The sequence below is a fragment of the Liolophura sinensis genome, chromosome 8 (genome assembly GCF_032854445.1).
Source record: "Liolophura sinensis isolate JHLJ2023 chromosome 8, CUHK_Ljap_v2, whole genome shotgun sequence".
Classification (NCBI taxonomy): domain Eukaryota; kingdom Metazoa; phylum Mollusca; class Polyplacophora; order Chitonida; family Chitonidae; genus Liolophura; species Liolophura sinensis.
Genome location: NC_088302.1, coordinates 22,177,883 through 22,201,630, shown reverse-complemented (window position 1 = coordinate 22,201,630; position 23,748 = coordinate 22,177,883). Strand labels below are relative to the sequence as shown.

Below are 23,748 nucleotides of genomic sequence, written 5' to 3'. Positions count from 1 at the left end.
TTACGACGAAGACTGACGAAGTCTAAGACAATTTCGTGATCCTGGGGCCTGGGTTTCAGCAAGTGCTGCTTCACCATACTGTCACTACGTCAACTGTGTCTGGTGTCTTCTACATGGTGTTCGGTAGCACTGTACAGATGTGGGTATGTTAACCATTTTTTTCTTATGAATAATACCGGTGGAATTTAAAACTTTTACGTTGTTTGACACTATTGAATATGTCTTATTGAATTCCACGAACCTTCCACGCAGGTAGGGCCTTCTGGTTGTAACCCCACACGGTCTGCGCTTGCGCACGTTCTGCCGTTGGGCGTGGGAAGACAGAGACCAACACACCTCCCATTATTGTTAGTACATTGATTTATCACTTTAAGTGAAGAAAAAACAGTTACAAATCCAAATTTGTTGGAATTCTTGGTTGCTTTAGGCCTTACCAATGCGGTCGCTGTAAGTTCAAGTCCAGCACATGTTAGCTTTATCTCCAGTTGTGTGTGGGGAGGTTTTCCAGCAACCTGCAGATGGTCGTGGGTTTTCCCCTACAAAAATGCTGACAGCCGTGAAACATTCTTGACCTTGAACCTACCTTGACGATTGAAGTACCACAAGGAGCTCATTAATCATGGGCTAGCGATGAAAAGCAACGCGTTTTCAACCACTCTACTACTAAAAGTTTAACCAAGTTATAAAGATGTTCAAAAACGATCGTGGAATAGTGAATAATTGAAACAGCAGTGTTACTGAACCTACCTTTGTTAGGTCGCACGATAAGGAAGTCGTCGAGTTCGACAAATACTGGTGACTCCATTAAAAAATGTTTGTTGGATCCGTCCGCCTTGTTTACGACAGTAATGCCTCTAATATAAAAAGAATTACAAAGGTACAAGTCTTTTGTGTACAAGTTGAAGAATCAAAACAGTGTGCGTGAAGAAAAGCAAAACAGAATCCATTCACAATTTGTTACAAGAGTGTGCGGTAATGTATTCTATCTTCGATCTACAAGAGATTCGTCTATGAGCTGGATAGATCTATAGATTTTTCTAATTCTCGTGTAAGCCAGTCTGGAAGTAAAACGTTTAATTATACGTTTGTTTCATTGGAATTTATATACGCTGTGCTCTAAAATACTATACGACAGCAGTCAGGCCTGTGAGTGAAGTAAACCACCTCACTTCGCCTGGTGCTTGAGAATTGTTTCCGAATCTGGTGGAGCTGAAATCCAACACGGAGGTGGCCTCACCCTCTGTTCCATGCGGTGTAATACAGCTTGTCTCCGTCGATGACGAGCGCCATGATGAAAGCATCAGGATCCCTCACAAGTACTTGTCTGTCAGCTCCAACGAGACTGCACCTCTCTATGACGTCTCGAACACCGTCAGACCAAAACAGCAGGTCCTCTGTGTAAAACACATCCAGTAAAGCACAAGAGTTAAGGAAAGCACTGATTGATGTAAAACTCAAGATTAATAGACATATTTTTTGTGGGGAACGAACCTTAGTCTAGAGGCTAAAGTACTTGTCAAGGACGTTCAACTGGACTTTTTCCAACAGACAGTCTATTTTCGTTGAAGACCACTTCTCTTCTATCAGTATTGTTGCAGGTTCGTCAGTAACGTGCCAAGGGTCAGTGGTTTACCCCCGGTACTACGGTTTTTTCCACACTTTTTACTGACCACCACTGCATAAGTGAAAAATTCTTTAATATTGTGCCAAACAACAATCATCCAATCAACCAATCATAATTTTCTGACAAGATGTGGGGTGGTCAAACCTGACTAAGGACATTTCGAGTGGACAAAAACACAGGTACAACACAGTTCTCTTGCTTCTTTGATTGGAGTGGAGGGTCGTTAACAACACTGTTAGGATAATATGATGGCCATGTCCCAATTAAATTTGTCTCAGTTAAAAAGTGCCGACATTCAGTGGCCACATTAAGCTTCGGTCAACTGATCGTGAAATTGACTATGATGAATTAAGTGTGTTAGAATTTTCCCCGTACTAAATGGATAAAATGCTGGTGTTTTACAATCAAAAAACACATACGCTTGTTGAACCATGTAAATTAGGTATTTTTTTGTTTATTTATTTGATTGGTGTTTTACGCCATACTCAAGAATATTTCACTTATACGACGGCCGCCAGCATTATGGTGGGAGGAAACCGGGCACAGCCCGCGGGAAACCCACGACCATTCGCAAGTTGCTGGGAGACCTTCCCACTTACGACCGGAGAGTAAGCAGCATGAGCTGGACTTGTGCTCACATGGACCGCATTGGTGAGAGGCTCCTGGGTCATTACACTGCGCTAGTGCGCTAACTGACTGAGCCACGGAGGCCCCCAAATTAGGTATTAACAAAAGAACAGATGAAGATGTCGAGCTCAGAAGAGAAATGGAGTCCACAGTCAAATCAAACTACAACCAACAAATGACCGTACCTTCGAAGTCGATGGCAATTCCATTTGGGGATTTAATCTCAGTTGTAATTATTCTTTTTCGCTTACGCCCATCCATATTAGCACGTCCCACGTGCGCACCAAAGCCAATATCCGTCCAGAACATTAACCTGTGAATATTAGGTATAATATTAAAACCAACGGTCAACCTACCTTTTAAGTTGTAGTTGTTTAATGCGAATTAAAGGCTGCATTTCTCTATCATGAATGCTTATACTTACGATGGTGACAGTCATTTTATATCCCCCTTTCACTCAACACAGTAAAGAACATTACCTACTCAAAACAAGCTGCAAAAGAAGCGGTTTGCTGTATTGTTGTTTTCTATAACAGATGCCAGGTTTCCTACTATCATAATGCCGACTGCCGTCGTGTAAGTGAAATAGTCTTGAGTAAGGCGTAAAATACAAATCAAATAAATAAATAAATAAACAAATCTTTGATAGGTCATTGTTTCTTTATAGCTCTGTTCCTAAAGGAAAGAGAAGGTCCACAAGCACTGCAGGTTAACAGCACGCAGTGAATGGTGTGTTTATAAGCACCTTACGATTTGGTACCGACTTAACTGTTTCGACGAGCAATGTTGAACAATGTTTACAAACAGGCAGAGGCAGGCATAGATGTTATATATGACAATTGAAGATATAACATTAGAATAGAGCAGGGAGTACCAACGAATCCAACCCAGCTTGAGTTTAACGCCTATGCGAATAATTGGGAGTTTTCTTGGACTGGGGAGACCTCACGAATCAATGTATAGCGGTATTTCAGTCAGAACAGCTAGAACTCCCATAATCATTTCCAAATATTTCACACAAGGAGTATCGTTGCAAATACGTGACATATAGCTGAATGCTTTTCTTACTTCGTTTTGCCACTGACAATATAATTAAAGACGTACAGCATAGAGAGTAACATAAGAGGAGCGACGACACTTTGGTAACCGGTGAAATATGGCCTCTTGTTAATTTGCCACAGTCAGGGCTTTATTCTGTTCATTCAAATGCATATATAGCAGCAACTTACACGCCCCCTTCCCACGCCCCCAGCACCATGGCTTAAACAGAGTTAGGAAAAAAAGTAATCCACTGAAATCATAATAAATACCTACCCCTTGGAGCTGTAGAGTGCCACCGCCCGAGCCCTACTAAGATTATTAACTAAAGTCTTCTTCGACTTGCCGTCAGGAGTAACGACAGCAATATAACTTAAACCATACACCGTGCCAGGAGGGTTGGCAGAGAAGTAAATGTTCCCAGTCGCATCGTCCACCGCCAATCGGCTAGCCACTTTATCTCCTTCAAGGGACACAATCATGAACATAATGACAAATACACTAAGTACCATCACATCACCCTGTCCAAGCTATACATTGTGTCAGATCAAGTCTTGGATATATCTAATTGGATAGATAAACACGGCAAATGCAGACAATTTCAAATTATTTAATACGTATATAATTTTACGCACATATCTTAATTATGAATGTCAATAAATTCATTATTTTACAGCAGGAGGGGTTTCAAAGAAAAACAAAAGAACTTAAATAAATGGCTTGACTTACTGGTCACTTTTAAAAAAAAAACGTGTGGCATATTATGACACCGAGTGTTATTTATATGTTACTGTTATTTATATGTATTTTGCCACTCGAACTGTCATGTCGCACATGTCTGTGGATAACCAAACTGTCACATACTGAACGATCAAAACTTCCTAATTTTTTAACCAGGTCACGGATTCAAAGCATTCTGTCAATACTTTGCTGTCAGACTAAACATGGCAGAAATCAACACTAAAGAAGAAGGTGAGCTCTACACACACCTAGGGTGAAAACTGTTTTCATGTTGCTTCCGGTTAGATCACTGGAGCGAATTTCTCTTTGTACGAAGTCCGACCAGTAAACCATACTGTGGTCGGGATTCACGGACACAGTTTCACTGCCTCCTCCAGGCTTAAAAGTCCCGCTCACATTCCCAGTGTTTATGTCAACTTGATAAAAACGCCCAGCAATCAAGTCTGCCACGAGAAAGTGGTCTACTGACAGAAATTCTGAAAGAAACACAAAAAAAAACAACAACATTTTTATGGCCAAATCAATGCCCATTACCCCACCATCTGGATCCGTTTTATTTCCTGATTCGCCTACATGGTTACAGTCATGAAACATGAAATATATATGTGTGTCAGTTCAGGGTAAGCTGACTTCAAACCAATCAGTGCGGTGGATTTTAAACACACAGTCAATCGGCGTTACAAAGATGACTTATATTAAACAATGAATTGCAATAGTTCAAACAGAATATGCACATCGTTCCTGTTAATTTAGTCAAAAATGAGTAAATGTAATTTGACTGTAAAAGAAAATTAACACTTCGATAAAATCGATCAACATTACAAAGATGTTTCAGCCTAAACAATATATCAAACAGAAAATGCCTATCGCCCCAATTAACCCTTTAATTGAAATCAGTAGGTTTTGTCCGTTACAGTATTTATACCTGTGCTGCACGTCTGTCCATCCGTCTGTAGCTTAAAACCCAGCTCACACCTACACTCCCTGGTGGCCCCCCCTGTTGGTACACAGTAGTGATCGCATCCGCCATTTTCAAAACACACGCCTGCGTGGAGAAAAGACGGAGCATGACTAAAACCACATGGAAACACAGAAAAATGACGACGGCATACTTATTACTTATTATTAGACGAGACCTAATAAAAATTAATCTACAAAAAATGTGCTGAGCCGCATCCGGATTGAGTTTTATTATGACGACACCAGACATATGGGAACCAAACATGAACACACTCTTTCATAGCTTGAGATTCCGATTCCGGATTCTAAAGTTAAGACATTAAAATAAGCAACTACCCTGATACTGTCTCGTAAGGCACACAGAAAGATGGTTAAAATGAAATACTATTGAGCTGTACATGCAAAATAGGTCACCTCAATGATGTGTATGTCTCGCATTCGCTAAACATCACTTCTTGAGTAGACAATTTCTGATATCCTATCTCACGTCATGTGCCATTCATTACAGTGAAAATAAAATTGTATTTAGAAAGATATGAAAGTCTAACCTCTTACTGACGATTGTTACTTCCGAATACAACAATAGTTAAAGAAGCTACCTTTTATTTTATAAACAAACATGCATGCATTCCGGGCATGAGAGACCCGACAAGGCGACTGTAGTGCTTTTATATGGGCATCGAATATTACTTGTGAGTGTGAGGTTTCTCTGGTTTAACCGGGTATCGTTAAAGATCATGTTTTTCGAAATATTAGGTGACCGTGTATTTACCAATGAGAATCAATAATAATTAAGATAAGTGATGTAATAAAGTTGCGCCCCACACTTGCGTACCTCTCGTTTGTTGTCGGACATAATTGTCTAAAATGTCCAGGTCCACCAGTGGTTGAGAGGCAAAAGTTGAGCGTGTTGTACGAACTTTGTGATAAAGGTTCCCTGCGTCGATGTACGCAGACGGTCCATACGATGTCCAAAACACCAGCTCCTGCAGCAAAACAATTCAAGACACATAACGCTCTGTAATATTTTGCCAGTCTTGTATATAACATATACTGGAATACGCCTACGTTTAGATGATATCAGCCCAAGACCCCTGTCGGTACTGAATTTAAAAGCCCTCTGATAATCTAACCAGTTCTGCTACTACACACAAATTAACATATAACCTTCGAGAAAAATGTAACAAGACTACTAATATATAAGGGAAAAATATTTCCCATAGAAAATAAGTCGCTCCAAGCGGTAAACCGTTTATTACTTTTTTTTAAGAAAGCGTCACTGTTGTCATATACTGTCATATCCTGGTGGTAAACGAGAGAGGCACGTAATAACGAGCCTTTATACAGCCTGTAACAGGCGGGAAATGTCATGTGATGACGTTTATTACCTTGTGCACCACCAGGCCTCTGTTGTGGTTGAGATCTGTTGTAATGACTGTTTTGGCACCAGTCCCGTTTGTATACACACTGTTCACTTTATTTCTGTCAGTCCAGAATAACCTTTCAATAAAAAGGACATCAACACAAATTTTTAGTCCCGTTAAAAACGACGTTAAACTTTAACAGTTTCGATGTCGTCGGGCATATGCCATTGTATATCAGGTCCATAAATACATTACTTGGAAGTGCATAACTTTTACACGGAACTGAATCATTTTGAATATTGACTGGGCAAGTTAATAATAGCCACATATAAAAACGATACACCCGCGATTCGGAAGATCGAATTTGTAGGTGGCAAACAAAATACTGTCGTATTTTTACGAAATATTTTACGAGAATTAGTTTTAAGATTCCTTTGTCATTCATTCACTACAGATGTTGTTTCTGATCTCATCTCAGCCATCAAGGGTTATTCTTGAAGATGTCAGATGTCACATGCTGCGTATCTTCTGATCATGGAGGTATATATAGCAACTCGCCCAGCGAGCCAGCCAGACATATCCCTTGTGGGAACGGTGACCGTTCTCGTCCCCCCGTGTCGTGCCCCGCGGGACGAGGTGACGTGGACGGCAAAATTCTAAGCCTGCTACCACGTGATGTAGGCCTACGTGTTATAAAGCAATAGTAGTAATCTGGAGGACAGAAAATGACATGTGTGTGTTATCACTGGTTCAGCTAAAAGCGTTTTTTCCAACCCAGTGCATGAAGAATCTGGTTTCATATAATTGTATAAAAAATGCCAGACACATCGACTGTCTATTCATTCAAAATCACATCAATGATGCATCAAGCAATGTATATGAAAATAAAGTGCCACAATACACCAAGTGAGAAAGACGCGTAACCCGCACCAAATCAGAACAACAACCGCTGGCAAACCTATAAAAAAGAACAGCCAATTTTATCCCACCATAATGCCGACCGTCGTATAAGTGAAATATTCTTGAGTACGGCGTAAAACAATAATGAAATAAATAAATAAATAACAAACCAATAAGACAACCTAATACATCAGGACGGCCACTTATCTACAGCTATGATACATCTCTGTGAGTACATACATGCGTGCATTTTTCACGTGAGGTTTGTGGTTAATATTTCACTGCCGAGGAAATTTAGTACAGAGGTTACTGAACTACGTGTGATATAATGGCAGCCCCTTCTCAGCACTGATTTTCCTCTTCATATAATAAATGAATGCATGCTTAGGGTTTTACCGCGTATTTAACAATTTTCCAGTAATATGACGAATACTTCGTGTGATGTTTTTTCCTGTATCTTTCTATATCCTCCCATATCTATGTACTATCTATCCATCCATGTCTACGTGTCCGAGATGTCCTCATCCGGCTTACTTTGATTTACTATTTGACTGATGTTATATATACTCAGGTACTCAGGTTGTTGTCAGACCTTCCCACGTACGACCATCACCTTGAACTGAAAGCAACTTTTAAACTGACATGGGATAGTAGCCTATCACAGATAAACTACAGAAAGCACCCCAACCATGTTGTTACACTGGTCACAGGCACTCAAGAACTTACTTTTGTTTGACTGGATCACAATGAATACCTGCAGGGTTGATACCGGAGGACACCAGAGTTTTCACCGAGTCTGAGTCTTTATAGGAGGCACTTTTGATACCTCCGGTTGGCTGGCTGATCCAGAAGATTTGTCTGTGGAGCACACAAAATACAACTTTACGGCTTAATTTTTCAACCATATGATGGCGAAAGTCTGAATCATTTGAGACTGTCTTGGAGACATGACATCCTCAGCTGTGACAGAAATGTCGTCTAAAGTTTCCATGAGCAATCACCCCTTCCCAATATTTTGGGAGCACGGAATAATGATTTTCACCGAGGTCACATACCTTGTCTGACAAAAGTTGTCAGTGCAAGGTTCTGGCATTTAGAAAACAAAAGATCCAAAAAATTGCAGAAAAGACAATGCAATATGTATATATTGGATAAAATTTAACTGTTAAACACCAGTATCTCGAAAGGAAAAAATCCACAAAGATGAAGTCCGTTATATAGAAAAGAACGACTGACCTTGTGAATGGGTCAAGGGTAAGAGGTCCCAATGTATTATGTAATGAGAGAACCACCGTTACCGGACCACCAGCACCAACTGCGTAAGACTTGATTTGATTCGCACCAGAGTCCGTCCAGTAGATTATGTCAGTGAGCCAATCATAACTCAGACCTGGGGCGGCGAAAAAAATATTTATCTAAACAAAATCTGTTAATGTTAAGAGAAAATCTGATGTCTGTGTGATGCAAGAATGTATTCTGTTACTGCAGCATATGATTTTGGTTACTACAGCACACAAATTGTATTAATTCAATGCAAAGATTGTATTAGATCAACAGGATATTAAGTTGAATGTGACACCGAATTTTGATATAATAATTTAGCACAATCCACCATCACTAAGGCAAATGACTTGCTGTTCAAATTAACACATTATTTTTTTTTCAGCGTAAATAATAAAAACATAAGTAAGCTTGATGAAGGAAAGGAAGGACCATTAAAGAAGAACGCGTGCATTCGAGGTAAAATTTACCTTCAACGGTTCCAGCTGAAGTGACTATCACTTTGGATTCTCCACTGTTGAGGTCTACGCTGGAGATTTGCTGTGTGGCCTTGTCTGCATAGAAAATCCTCCGGTGTTTAGAGTCTGCCGAGACAGCAGTAATGTCTGAACCATTAAAAACCGGACATATAGGCCTAATCGTGACGTCCACAAGTGTTGCGGTCATGTTCGCTAGACACACGTGCGTTTTGTTCGCGAAGGTGATTAGCCGTGGGGAATACACAGTGGAGCCTGGAACGACACCATTGTAAAATCATATCCGTTCACTGTACCGTACATTTCAGATGATAGCAAAGCAACAGGTATTTTGAATCAAAATTAGGAGGCGCACATGTATCTCTGATTCGCTCATAAAAAACCATATCTCACCCGCCCCTTTTTTTAACCGCTGGTCACTCACCATTTAGTCATGCAGGCTCCTAGCCATTATTCACTAACTAACTCTCCCTCAGTCACCCACCCATACCAAAACACGCTTTCGCTCCCTCACTCCCTCTGTCCCATCTATCCTCTCAACCCAGGTTTAGCTTTAATACATGCTGTCATGTATCCTCTCAACTCAGGTTTATCTATTACACATTCTCCCACTCATCCTCTCAACCCTTGTTTACCTATTGCACATTCTCCCACACATCCTCTTAGCTCTGGTTTACCATTTACAGGCCTTGTCATGCGCCCTGTCAACTCTGGTTTTCCTATTACAGATTTTCCTACTCATCCTATCAACCCTGAAATACTTCTTACACATTCTTCCACACACCATTTCGTCCCTGGTTTATCTATTACACACTCTGCCATACAGCCTTGGTTTACCTATTACACATTCTGCTACTCATCCTCTCAGCCCAGGTTGAGGTATTACACATTTTCCCACTCATCCTCTTAACCCTGGAGTACCTATTACACATTCTGCCACTCACCCTCTCATGGTTTACCTATTACACATTCTGCTACTCATCCTCTCAGCCCAGGTTGAGGTATTACACATTTTCCCACTCATCCTCTTAACCCTGGAGTACCTATTACACATTCTGCCACTCACCCTCTCATGGTTTACCTATTACACAATTCTGTTATGTATCCTCTTAACCCTGGTTTATCTATTACACATTCTGCCACTCACCCCTTCAGCCCTGGTTTACCTATCACACATTCTGTTATGTGTCTTCTCAGCCCTGATTTACCTATTATACATTCTACCATGGATCTTTTTGACCCTGGTTAACCCATTACACATTCTGCCATGCATTGTCTCACCCCTGGTTTACCTATTACACATTCTGTCATGCATCTTCTCAGCCCTGGTTTACCTATTACACTTTCTGTCATGTAGCCTCTCAACCCTGGTTTACCTATTACACATTCTCCCACTCACCTTCTCACTCCTGGTTTATCTATTACACGTTCTGTCATGCATCCTATCAGCCCTGGTTTACCTATTACACGTTCCGCCATGCATCCTCTCAACCCTTGAATACCTATTACACATTCTCCCACTCACCTTCTCACTCCAGGTTTATCTATTACACATTCTGTCATGCATCCTCTCAGCTCTGTTTGCAAGTACCTATAACGCATTCTGCAATTTATCCTCTTACCCCTGGTTTGCAAGTTCCTATTAAAAATTCTGTGGTGCATTCTATTTTATCATCACTACAGCAGCCTTGTTTTCATACTACAGCTACTCTGTCTGGCCTGTATTACCTATTTCACATTCTGTCATTACCCTGTTTTTCATATTCCTATTTTTATATTACATGTCCTGTCAGTCGCTCTGTCAGATATGGATAACCTATTACATATCCTGTTAGTTTCCCTCTCGTGTGTTAAATAATTATTACACATTTTTTAGCCTCTCTTTCAGCCCATTGCTCAACTTAACTCACTTCAGACCACTCACCTGCACAAGATCGACCATCTGCAGACAAGGTAAATCCATCTTGGCACAGACACTTAGCGGAGGTGGGGTTATCTTTTACACAGAAGTGTTCACAGTCTAACTCTCTGCAAAGATCTGAGCAAAATGAAAACACTATTTCAATAACAAATTGGGCCTATGACGTTCTAAAAAGCATTGACTGTGGGAAAGACGTTGGTGGGGAAAATGTGGCTGGGAAAGTTGCTTGATGCCTGGGTTAATCTTCACGAACGACAAGTTGCAAAAGAGCGATCAAGAAACGTAGACAAATCGGCGAGGCAAAGGACTGATGTCAGTAGTTCATTCTTATTTCCCTGAAGTAAATAGATCTTAGCAATAAATAGAACTATCAGGAGAATTTAATTTATTGACCACATTTTGGGTAAACATGGTAGAATAGTTTGTAGAGATTTACAGCTAGTGGGTACGAAATGTCGTGGATACATGATACATATCAGTATGTCTTGTTCTCGACCATTTTTATGTAACAGTCCCATTTACAAACTCCAACAATAAAAACCAATAATCAGCCCAAAGAGTTTTATGCAACACAGCTTCTGGAAGGGTGTAAGAATAATGACAAAAGGTATGGGGTTAGAAGTAGTCTTAAATCACTTAATTCAAAATTCATAACATGTTAAGACAGACAGTTTACCAGGCGTACACTTGGGACAATAAATTCAGAATTGGAACGTTTTAATCTGCAATTAGCAGCTTTATGACAGAATGCATTTGTCTATATTGTTGTTGTTTGGCAATCTCTCTGTTTACTGGGTTGGATTTTTAAAATGTGCATGGATCTCTTCCCCTGAATCAACTGAAGCACCCATATTCCGTGTGAAACGAAACGGATTTTGTATGTCTTTAAAAACACCCTTTGCGTATATGTTAATGATGTTCATTATCATAACATGACACAGTATATCTGCACACAATTATTGACCCCTCCTCATCATATCACCGAAAATTGTTAAGAACGACGTAGAAAAAACCGTAGATACACGCATACATACACGCATGCAAAATATCTCAAGAAGACAACAAAACTGACTGTCTCACCGGGACAAAGAAAATGCCAATAATCTCAGTGTTATCTTTCTATTGTTTTGATGTGTTTGTTTAGAAGCTGTACTGTTTTTGTAAAGGCCATATGAAAATTTGTGGCGCAAAAAGTTCATATTCACATTAAACACCTACATGTATGTATATAAAAATGTTTTATCCTATTATGATTATTTATAAGTAAAACCTTTCGTAGACAGCTCTAGATAGAGGCAATGGAGTATGGTCTGAGCCAACAATTTGACATTCATTTAAAGATATATTCACGGGTGCAAGGGGCATATTTCTTCACACATAAGCTATTGTCCTTTTGAAGTTTCTTCATAGGAAACAGAATAGAGGCATTAAACCCATATAAAGACTATGAAACTAACATCTCGACTGATTTTCTTTAAAAAAACTAAGCCGCCTTCTGTATCTTCAAGTGCCGAGACGTATCAAGAGGATTAGTATTTTTACTATAATTTCTGAGAAATATATAACCACTTTTAATTACCATAATGTAAAACAGCTTGTTAAGAAAGGAAATATTATCTCAAACTGGTTACATATAATGAAACATTTGAAAGTTTTAAAATATTTATCGAACTCATACATTCGATGCACATTCAATGTGTTGGTGATACATGTTTTATTATACATATACAAGTCGGCTTGTATGGTAGACTCTTTGTCTGCTTGAGTGGCTTTTAACAGTACTCCCATCTGGCTGTTGTAGCTGGCTGGCGCTATATCGGGCAAAGAATTCAGAGATTATTTAGAGGGGCGATTTGGCTAGGTGAGATGCAATGGACCCATGGCGCAATAGGACAATGAGGCTCTTTGGATTGGACCGATGCGATGTGGCTATAAAGCAATAGGACGATCAAGCATTTTTTTAGGATATAATCGTATTGCTTCAACTATTAGAAAAGCCAGGTCTCTTTCGGACCAATATATTATACCAACCAAAAAAGTACCAATTAAATCAAAAATGATGTACCTTTCGCTGTGGCCTAATCTGCCATTACAGTGTTGCTATAAGGAAGAACATTTACCACTAACTTTTTAGAGCAGGTTGGTTTTCCTTGGCGTACACTGCTATACTTCTCGGACTTCCGTCATCACTGTCGATCCTCTCAACAATGGCACCGGAAGTTGAATGTAACATCAACACTTCGTCATGTGTCTGGTCAGTCACAAACAGGAAATTCTGTTCAGAAATAAAGAAATCATACGATTAATACGAAAGCTATATGTACCGTACTCCAAAAGCGTTCCAAACAGGCTGTGTAAGACGCTACTAGGAAAACTGTCAGACAACAGTTATCAAGTAATTATTACCGAGTGCGGGAATATGAACATAATTTTAAAATTTACATACCTAAAACAAAACAAACAGTCTACTAATCAACAATTCAAGGAATGCATAATAAGCACAGGTGATAAATCTACGAACGTTAAGCTGTAGTCAGCGAGATCTAGATGCAAGTTTGAGACTCCAACCTTCAAGGTCTTTTAATTGATCAATTCAGTGCGAAAATAATAATGTTATCAATAAAACTGTTGATCACATCCTACCTTGTAATGCGCGATGCCAAAGAATTTCACTGAGTTCATTTTCCGAAGAACATTGCGGTCTTGGCCATCACTGTTGCAATATTCCACAGTTTCCTTCACCCTATCCACCCAGTAGATCCTTCCCGTGGCAATATCAATGGTCAAGGCTCGGGGTTGGTACAGACCGTCCAGCACTAAGACCTGCGGAGATGCTCCTCCCAGACTGGCACGCTTTATCAGTGAAGTGCCACCAACCTCCGTCCAAAATAAATACCTGCAAAATAATGTGATGAAAGTTGAGCTGAGAAAGGTTTAACATGTTCAAACAGTAAAAGAGCTTAACGTTTTGTATTTGCACGGAAAAATCCTCTTAGCTGAGTCGGTAAAGACTAGAATAATTTTGGGTTGAATATCATGTCTTTTTAAAGGTGAAAAGTCACAATGCCCATTAGTAAAAGATCACAATGTATGTGCTTACACACATGTGAAAGGTCACACTGAATATCTATAAATACAAGGTCACAATGTATGTATAAAAGGTAAAAGGTTATAATGTATGCACATACCCATAAGTAAAAGGTCTCAATATATGCACATACCCATAAGAAAAAGGTCACAATGTGTGGACATACCCATATGTAAAAGGTCACAATGTGTGAACATACCCATAAGTAAAAGGTCTCACGGTATGTACATACCCATGAAAAAAAGTCTCAATGTGTGCGCATACCCATAAGAAAAAGGTCACAATGTGTGCACATACCCATAAGTAAAAGGTCACAATGTATGAACATACCCAAAAGTAAACGGTCACAATGTATGTACGTAAACTAAGAAAAAGGTGACAATGTATGTACATACCCATGAGTAAAAGGTCTCAATGGATGCACATACCCATAAGTAAAACGTCACAATGTGTGGACATACCCATAAGCAAACTGTCACAATGTATGCATATACAAATAAGTAAAAAGTCACAATGTATGAACATACCCATAAGTAAAAGGTCACAATGTACACATGAGGGAATTGGCACAGTGTATGTACATACCCATAAGTAAAAGGTCACAATGTATGAACATACCCATAAGTAAAAGGTCACAATGTATGCCCATACCCATAAGTAAAAGACCACAATATGTGCTCATACCAATAAGCAAAGGGTTACAATGTATGCACATCCCCGTAAGTATAAAAGGTCACAGTTCAATGAAATGATTAACGATCACAATACACACGCCTGTACTAGTTACAAATTATCCCAATACGTATACAGACAGAAGCCAGTAAATAAAGAAAAAAAGTGAAAACTGCCTACTAAAAAGCTGAAAAATATTAAATCTGCAACAGAAAACACAGTTGCTATTTTTATCAGTGAGTAAGATCCATATGGACTGAACAGAATTGATTAGTAAAAATGTCTCAAGTGAAGATTTATTTATTTTCTATTTGATTGGTGTTTATATTTCATTTATATGATAGCGGCCAGCATTATGGTGTGAGCAAGAAGGGAAGAGCCCGAGGCAAGCCCGTCACCATTTACGGAGCCCCACCTCCCTTAGGTCAAGAAGAAATGTTATATGCCCCGGTGAGGGAGACATGGCAAATAAACTTTCCGTCTGTTATTTTTACTATCCATACAGAAGTTACTCTCTTTACACTGTATGTCTTTGATTGGACAGTAATTGCTAGACATATCAATAACTTTCTTGTGTTTATCAAAATATGTCAAGGTGTTGGTTTTAGCTGTCAGGCTTCACAATTGATTGCCCAATATCACCAGGTCATTATGTAATATAGGTAAACGGCATGTGTAAAGATCGGGAAAATGAAGTTAATCAATTTGGGACTAGAAAAAACGAGACCAACAATGGCGCCCAAATGGTCCTGTTCGCAGTCTTTACTAATAGGCTATCGTAAATACTACGCTAGCAGTGTGCCCACAAAATCCTCGTCACAAAGGCAAGAATGGGTGATCGACTACACAGCTTGGGTTCGAATTATGACAGAGTTCCCCATAGCGAAGTCTTAAAATTTGTTTTGCTCATTGCATTCAATTTATTACATCTTGGTCATTTGGTGGTATATAGGGCTATTCCGAAAAGAAGACGGCCATTTGTGCTTAATGCAATCGATACGCTTGACAGAGGGACTACCTGACATTATATAGGCAATGGCGTCATCCATACATCTAAGTGTCTTTCTAGAGATATTTATGAAGAGTTTTTCGCAGAAAAAATACGCAACAACATACGAAAACTGGTTTTTGTATTGCAATGCTCGTATGGCTAACCTAAAAGCTTTTCTTTCTTAACCGGCCTAATTACAAAACACTCTACAAACTACGTGGAATTTTTTTTAGGAAAAACCTAAGTATCATTAAATCTAAAAATCCCGAGATAACTGTTTATATACATAATTTTTTAAGAAGCTGACAGATCCATTTAGCGACAAATAAATCTTACAAAGGCCTCCTATTTCTCGGGCTTTGTATAGTCTCTGAACACAAGCTGCATTTTAGTGAATCCTGGAAACAGTAGGGAAACCCCCCTTGGCTCCTATAAGCCAATCGTATGGTTGTAGTTTCATACAATGGTGTCAACAGTGATCACGTGCAAAAGTTTTCTTGCTTTGTGGAAATACACTCTGTTAAAAACCTAGACTTGATGATAAGCAGCACGCACAACTATAGATGTCGACGGCCTTAAGGGTTAAGGGTTTCATACCGCCTTAGAAGTGTTTGTTGCGTAACCCAATACCGCTGAACCTTGGGTCGTTCAATGAGAAATTTCAATGGGCTTAATGCGCTGATGTCTGATCAGCTTTAAATAAAATTGGTGAAATAAGTTAGTATCAATTAGAGCTTGACATGAACTGCTATGTTTAACCACATTACATGTTAAAGGAGTATCAGAGTTTGGCATGTTTGGCATTCACTCATTCTCAGTAAAGGAGTGACTCTGAAGGGGATGAATTGGGCGAGACCGTGATTCAGCCAGACAGCTGAAAGTTTGGTGGTTTTCAATCAACAATGATACTGAAATTGTTTTTGGAATAATTATAGGCTATAATTTCTACCAAGATTTTTCAAAATCAGAGTCGAAATTAAGGAAATAAAACGTCCTAGTTCTGTTTGTAATGTATGTGATATAGGGAATGGTTTTCAGTTTTATGTATTTGTTGATTTAAAACTGTTGCAATTTTAACTGTCTGTTTCCCCTTCAGAGAGTGATATATCCGCAGGACATGTAACATACATAGACTACAGCAAAGACTGCAAATTGTGAAATAAGAAACCATTAAATTTTTAGATAACTTGGTTACTTTGCCTTTCTAAATTCTGCTATCTTTCGTTTTGGTTATGCAGAAACACGGCAGACATTATCCAGAGATACATTTTCTTGGCCACGTTCTAAGTCAGACGAAAACAAAATAACTCTTATACATTGCAGTTGATCTTCATGCTGCCAAGTGGTTTATACTCAAATAAACTGAACAAATGTAATTTACATTACTGTCAAATGAACTAAACACAAGACATCATGAAACAAACTAAATGTTATTTCTTTTCAGCTTATGCGTCTGGAAGAATCACAACAAACTAATTGCAATCTCAAAATTCACGTTCAATTCCTCACCAATTCTTACAGTTATGGTAAAGTGCACATCAACGTATATTTTAAAAGTCCGCGTCGAAACAAAAATATTGATTAAACCGAAAACGTCTTATTAGACACATGTTTACACAAACATCTTAAGCGATTAGTTACTAAGGACAACATAAGGACAAATAACTAGATGCTTACCGAAAATAAGGCTACTACTGATTTCATTTCTTTATCATTAAATTTAAACCGTTCGCTTCGACTTTCCAGTTGGTACTGGCGCATTCATCTTCAAAATAACCTCATTAAAAGGAACCCACAACACATCCTCACGCTTTGGCCACTGAAAGAGCTGTTTTTTTCTTTCCATAAACGAAATTTCTGCTCCCTTGTCAGTTCCTTTTCAACAACTCAGCATCGGAACTGGTTTCAACTGTTGTGTTATTGGTCTCTTCTGATTCAAGTAGTTCACCTTGGATTCCTTCTGTGTTGTGTTCTGAGGCCAATGGCTTTGATTTTAAGGATTGTGTTAACCAACCTGTACACAACTCGGTTTTGAGACATGTCTCACAGTAACAGCTGGTGTCTTTAAAGGACAACATATCATCATCGAGACCAGTAACAGTTGAAGGTACCCCGGACTGGTAAGACTTTTCGTGTTGCGAACTGTATTCCCTTTGTCCCTCGACAAGCCAGCTCTCTTAATATCATCATTTGGTTGACTCCCTGGTGACATGTGTGGTATGGTTGTTTTCTGCATTTGATTCCGCCTCTGAAGAGTTTTGTATTTCTTACGCAGCTCCTCATACTTGTTACGGACTTTCAATTCTCTGTGATCCGTGTCACCAGGGAGTCAACCAAATGCTGATATTAAGAGAGCTGGCATGTCGAGGGACTAAGGGAATAAAGTTCGCAGACTGCAGATTCGCTTTCGTGTCGCAGCCCGCCTTTTACTGGGAAAGTTCATTTTTACCACAATTAATTAAGGATCTGCTGATTTAGAGGGAACCGGACCGCTCTCGTAGCCACTAGACTACAGGTGATGATAGCCCCATATTATCCTGTCCACCAACTTCCCTTAATTGCCCTCTTTTCTTCTCACGGTGTTTGTTCACTCTTTCTCTGATTTGTGCGTTTCGTTTTTCCCTCTCTGTTATCTCATGTTCTTGGCTGGGATATAGTACGTCATTATTTCCTGTCTCTCTTTCTCAAACAAACAGCAAAAGATTTTCATAAGAAAAGTTACTGGAGATCCTAGCAGCTTTGACAACAGGAAGATGTTGACAGAACGAGGTTACTGTATGACATATTCACTCTAAGCTCGATCTATCGATCTATCTATCGATTAAATTTCAGTTCCCATTTTAGTCATCTGGCGACCTGGATATGGGGCGCAGCTGCACAAAAAGTTTTGACACCATACACCATCCACCTGGCATTTTACATACTTCTAGATATAAGAGGTCCAAATAATAAAAATATATTGATAGCTACACACAACTTATGATAGTTTATTTGTACAAAGTTTTGCATTGCGGCTGGCGACAGTAAAATACGTTTCACATTTGGGCTAATATCTATAATTTCTGAGCTTTTTCAGCAGAGGTTTGTATCATACTTGGTTTACTTTGGCCAGAGGAAAGTTTTTGGGACTGTCATAAATGATCTAGAGACACTGGAAACTTGATAAGATATATCTGCACTCGGTTTAACCAATAAAATACGGGGAACAGTGGTGTTCATTTCAGGCGATAACCATAGAGGTCATTGTATTGGCGGTTTTGTGGAGAACTTTAGCAGTGCACATTTCAAATGTAGATATTGCTTAGCAACCACAATAGAACCGGAAGATTTGTAACTCTAACTTTGCTAGGTAGGAAGCGTGACATAAGAACTTACAAAGAAGCAGTGATCAAAGTTCAAAGACAACTTAACAGTTTTGAAGGTGTGAAATTTGACTCTTTATTTAACCGGCAGAAATATTTTCATGTATGTAGTCCAGGTTTACCTCCTCGCTTAACACATGATCTATTTAAAGGGGTTCTTCAGTATGATCTTGCATTATATTTTGCATACTTCATTTCCACAAAAAAGTGGACAAAACCAAATGTCAACGATTTGAACAAGGTTTTTGAAGATTTGAAGATAAAATAAGTGGCCAAGCTCAACAGACGTGGTGCTTGCCACGATCTACTCCCCTGGTGATCTATGACTGGGTAGAGGACACTTCTGATGCTGTCTGGCAAAACGTTATACTGCTGTAGAAAATTGTACAGCTGGTTTTGGCCTCTAGGATATTTAGACAACAAGTTGCTATTCTGAGAGTATACACCGAGCAGTACATAGAGGTTCGATTATCACAGTTTCCGGATAACAAGCTGAAACCAAAAGACCACTACCTTTGCCATTACCTTGAGCTAATCCTACATTTTGGACCTTTAAGTGCATGTTTGAACTGTGAGATTTGAGTCCAAACATAGCCAGTTTAAGAAGTGCGCTAGACACAGTCAGAACTTTTGTAACATTACAAAAACGCTGTCTCAGAAGCATCAACTTCTTCAAGCTTACTACAGTGCTGGGAATCTTTCTGGGCGAGAAGTGGAGTTCAGTGATACAGTTCCTCTTTATAATGACTTATACTATGACCATGTGAAACCTGAGGTTAAGTGTAATCCCCTCATTTCAGGAGATGACACTTGCACTGTTGACGTGGTAGGAAATATCAAAAAGATACAGTTCTAGTTCTTCAGAAGATAGATTACATTCTGGTCCTTGGAAAGATATACCTTGTTCTTGTGACGTCAGCTAAGGCTGATCATTTCACTGTGAAACAGTACACTGGAAAGTATGTATCAGACATGAATTTCTTTGAAGTTTGTGAAATGGATGATCTCAGTGTGAAATGGGTTTTACGAGCCTGCCAGCACCAGCGTCTGATTCATACACCGTCTTCAGGCAATTGTGAAAGTGGAAGATCAGGTTAGATTTAATTCCAGCCAATGTCAGCAGCTCTCATGGTGCACGTTAGTTCATGCTTTGCATCCAAATCGATATTTTTAATTCTACGGTCACCGATACTCAAAAGACTGTCGTAACCTGTTTTGATATTAGCCTCTCATTTAAATTACCACATTGTGACGACATATGAAGAAATGTTACCATGTTAACATCATGAAAATACACAGACACTTTCTTCACATGATATCAGAGTGAATTTCCATAAGGGTAAATACCACTTTCACTTCTAGTCATATTTCTCATACTTTGATTTACGTAGAATCTGTGATGTTAAATCATCATTCTTGAAATATGTAGTTCTAGGAGATGTAGATTTGGGATTTTCAATTGTTGAAAGTAGTCGCTATAGTGGCCCTTTTGCCAACTCTGGTATTGTCTTCATTACGTGTATGTGTTTCTGTTCAGTCCATCAATACATCTTTGTCGCAGAATCTGTGGCAGCCAGAGTCCCGTTTCACAAAGACCGCGACATTCACGTAACTACCATGGCGACGTAATACTTATACAGTACTGGTTGCCATGGAAGTTAAGTGCTCTTTACGCGCCCCTGGGGTCACTTGCACAGAGCGACAGTAAGTTAAGTTGATTGTAATTAGCACGGCAAAATATGTTTTTAACATGTCCCGCAATGGTAGTTATAATCAAGTTAGGCGATGATCGCTTTATGCGAGTGGCCACAGCAGCTTTTCCAAAAACAAGACTGGTCAGACAATAATTTATAGACTTATGCCCCTTCAATGAAATTTACTTTTTCCTGGTATTATATTACCTGTCATTGGTGAATGATGTTATTAAGATGTGTCTTCCAAACACTAGCTCTAGTGATTTCAACCAAATTGTTAATGCAGGTACGTGTATGTTCAGGTGCATGAGAATTATGATTAAATCATATTTACCAATACTATCTTAAACCCTTATGATTAATAATACCGGTAAGTCAGTAGCATGTTATGCGTTAAATTGTTGTATTTGGTATTTGAGGGGTTTTGTATCACGTAGGACATGCTGGGCAGCATATAGAGGTTTTCCTAGAACAGATTTACGTTTGTTCATGATTGAGTTGTTGAATGAATATTGCACATAAATGATAATACTTTCGAATTTTAATCTTTTCACATTTCAGTTTTGCGAAACTTGCCAGTCCAGGTGATGCCAGTCCTCCCACTAGTTCGTCTGAAACCAGTGTCTACATGCTTTCCCCATCACAAACTGGACTGCTTCATTCCGCATTCCATACAGCAAATTTCCACACAATCTAATTGAGGTTTGCGAAAAAGGTGAAAGGCCTAAATCTCACCTAAGACTAGAAATGATTCGTATCCTTTGTGCTGAAATCAAGTCACACACCAGACTGCCAAGGAAAAAAACTAGGACTTAGTGCGCGAAGTATCCGAAGTCATTTTGTGATATTGTTGGGCAGGAGGTCTTAGGGAGTAGTGTGTTAAGTCTCGTTCAGCAAATGGCCGACCGCATGGTAAATGCGTATGGGAGAGATCTGAATAGGTCATTTGACAGTGGTTGTGAGAGTTGAAGACAGACGTTCCGTTCCGTTATAAACAAGAAAAAAAACATATACCCAGAATCTGATCCATAAAGGAAGAGCGGCCACTTCTGTTTGAATACCAGTGTATGATGATACACTTTAAACGCCTCACAGTCCTTGAAGGACAATTGAAAAAATTAGTCTGTCAGAAAAACGTGATCGGCTTCTGAACTTCATCAGGGAAAAAGGAAATAAGTAACTAAAGGAGAGAGGGAAATCTACAAAAGATCACAGCTGTACAGGAAACTTCATTGACAGATGCACTACTCGTCAAACTGGTGACACTTTGCTTTGATAAACTTCCTGACCTTCTCAGAGTATGAGGTAAAGATGTACACATTTAGTGGATGAAAAACAGAGCCATTAAAGCTTTTCCAGTTGTCATTCAATCGTTATGTTTTTTATTTTCTGAACTTACAAGATCATTTCATATAAAAGCTTCAATACAGTGTATACACGTAGGCGATTCAAGTTCTTTTAACCTTTGATATTTATGGTGATATTCTGTGAAGGGTTGATAATTCACAGTAAAAACAAAACAAAATCTAGGAGCAATGAAACTTATATGTACTTGAGGTACTTGAATACCACTTTCCCGTGTATATTTTTTCATTTGATAGGTGTTTTCAATGTGAATTGGTGTTTTAAATTATACTCAAGAATTCTTCATTTAAAAACGATGGCGGTCATCATTATGGTGAGCGCCTGAGGAAACCGGACAGAGGGAAACACACAACCATCTGCAGGATGGTGGCAAACTTTCTCACGCACGGCCGAAGAGGAATCTAGAATGATCTGGACTTGAACTCACAGCATCTGCATTGGTGGGAGGCTTCTGAGGATGCGCCTTGCTGGTGTGCTACCCCCACTCGGCCACGGAGGCCCACCTTTGCCATGTATAGGACAGTTTTAAATTAAGACAGCTACATGTACATTTAGATGCCCATACTATTTTTATAGTATTCACACAAGAAGATGTGCTGCCTTTTTATCAATACTTTGCTTCCTTTTGTTTGAAGGAATACCCCAATGAAGTTGAACGACAGACCAAAATCTTGAAACGCCATACTGCTGTCATTGATGTGCATTTGCTTAATAGGTTGCATTTTTGTGGATGGAGAACTGAAGAGATTTCTTTGATTGTAGTTGAGTCTTTCTGTAGGACGTGGTTGACTTTCAGCAATGTGTTGTAGCCTTATATTTTCGTAATGAAGAGTATAAAAATGTATTCATTAATTAGACTCAATGTTATTAAATATGGAAATAACTGTACTAACAATGTATTATTGATCTGATCAGAAAGTCTAAAATGTACGTTATGTAAACTGACACAAATTTTCACATATCTTTGAATTATATTTGTCTTTTGTTTTTTCTTTTTACCAGGTGTTGCTCCGGATCCAACAGCCAAGCTCTGGCTTGTGGTCGAGAAGACTATTGTCACCCAAAACATCGAAAACCTGATGAATGCCATAAGCAAGGTGTTTGCAGCATATTATGTGCTGAGCTTGTCCTATGCTGAGAGTTTAGTGGGAACCATGGAATTTATTCAGAGGAAAGACATTACTTGTCAACTGCCTGTGATTTCCTTTAGGATCTCTAAACCGAATAATTACAAATGAAAAGGCGTATAAAAGAACATGTGAAGAAGAGGCATGCTTCACATAAATATATCTATTATCACTGCTGTTATTCTCTTAGTGTGACATTGTTGACTGTGCTTAAATGGCCGTTTACGTTATTTTCCCACTTGCCAATAATTAATTTGGCTGCCTCCCTTGGAAGTTGAGGACACATGTGAGAAAGTTTTTATGTCATTCCCTTATCCTAAAGTTCAGTAGTTTCCCCAGGGATCACTGGTTTCCCACTTTTCCTGTCACTTCCTTATCCTAAAGTTCAGCAGTTTCCCCAGGGATCACTGGTTTCCCACTTTTCCTGTCACTTCCTTATCCTAAAGTTCAGTAGTTTCCTATACAATCACTGGTTTCCCACTTGTATAGCTACAATATCATATATACTAGAGCACAA

The 23,748-nt window shown here is 39.1% G+C and overlaps 1 protein-coding gene and 1 long non-coding RNA gene across 2 annotated transcripts; both read right to left on the bottom strand.

The window, feature by feature from the left end:
* Positions 1–746: 746 nt before the first annotated feature.
* Positions 747–2,749, bottom strand: LOC135472121 (uncharacterized). The gene is made up of 3 exons (XR_010444497.1): positions 2,437–2,749; positions 1,238–1,394; positions 747–854 (listed from the first exon to the last, which is right to left on the bottom strand). It is a non-coding gene; the product is annotated as an uncharacterized LOC135472121 (long non-coding RNA).
* Positions 2,750–3,561: 812 nt separating this feature from the next.
* LOC135473317 (low-density lipoprotein receptor-related protein 4-like) lies at positions 3,562–20,292 on the bottom strand. The gene is made up of 12 exons (XM_064753166.1): positions 20,288–20,292; positions 13,576–13,828; positions 13,060–13,207; positions 10,936–11,049; positions 9,006–9,266; positions 8,491–8,644; positions 7,981–8,112; positions 6,379–6,490; positions 5,826–5,976; positions 4,956–5,075; positions 4,279–4,506; positions 3,562–3,752 (listed from the first exon to the last, which is right to left on the bottom strand). The coding sequence occupies exons 1-12, from the start codon at positions 20,290–20,292 to the stop codon at positions 3,562–3,564; spliced, it is 1,869 nt and encodes a 622-aa protein (XP_064609236.1).
* Positions 20,293–23,748: the final 3,456 nt, after the last annotated feature.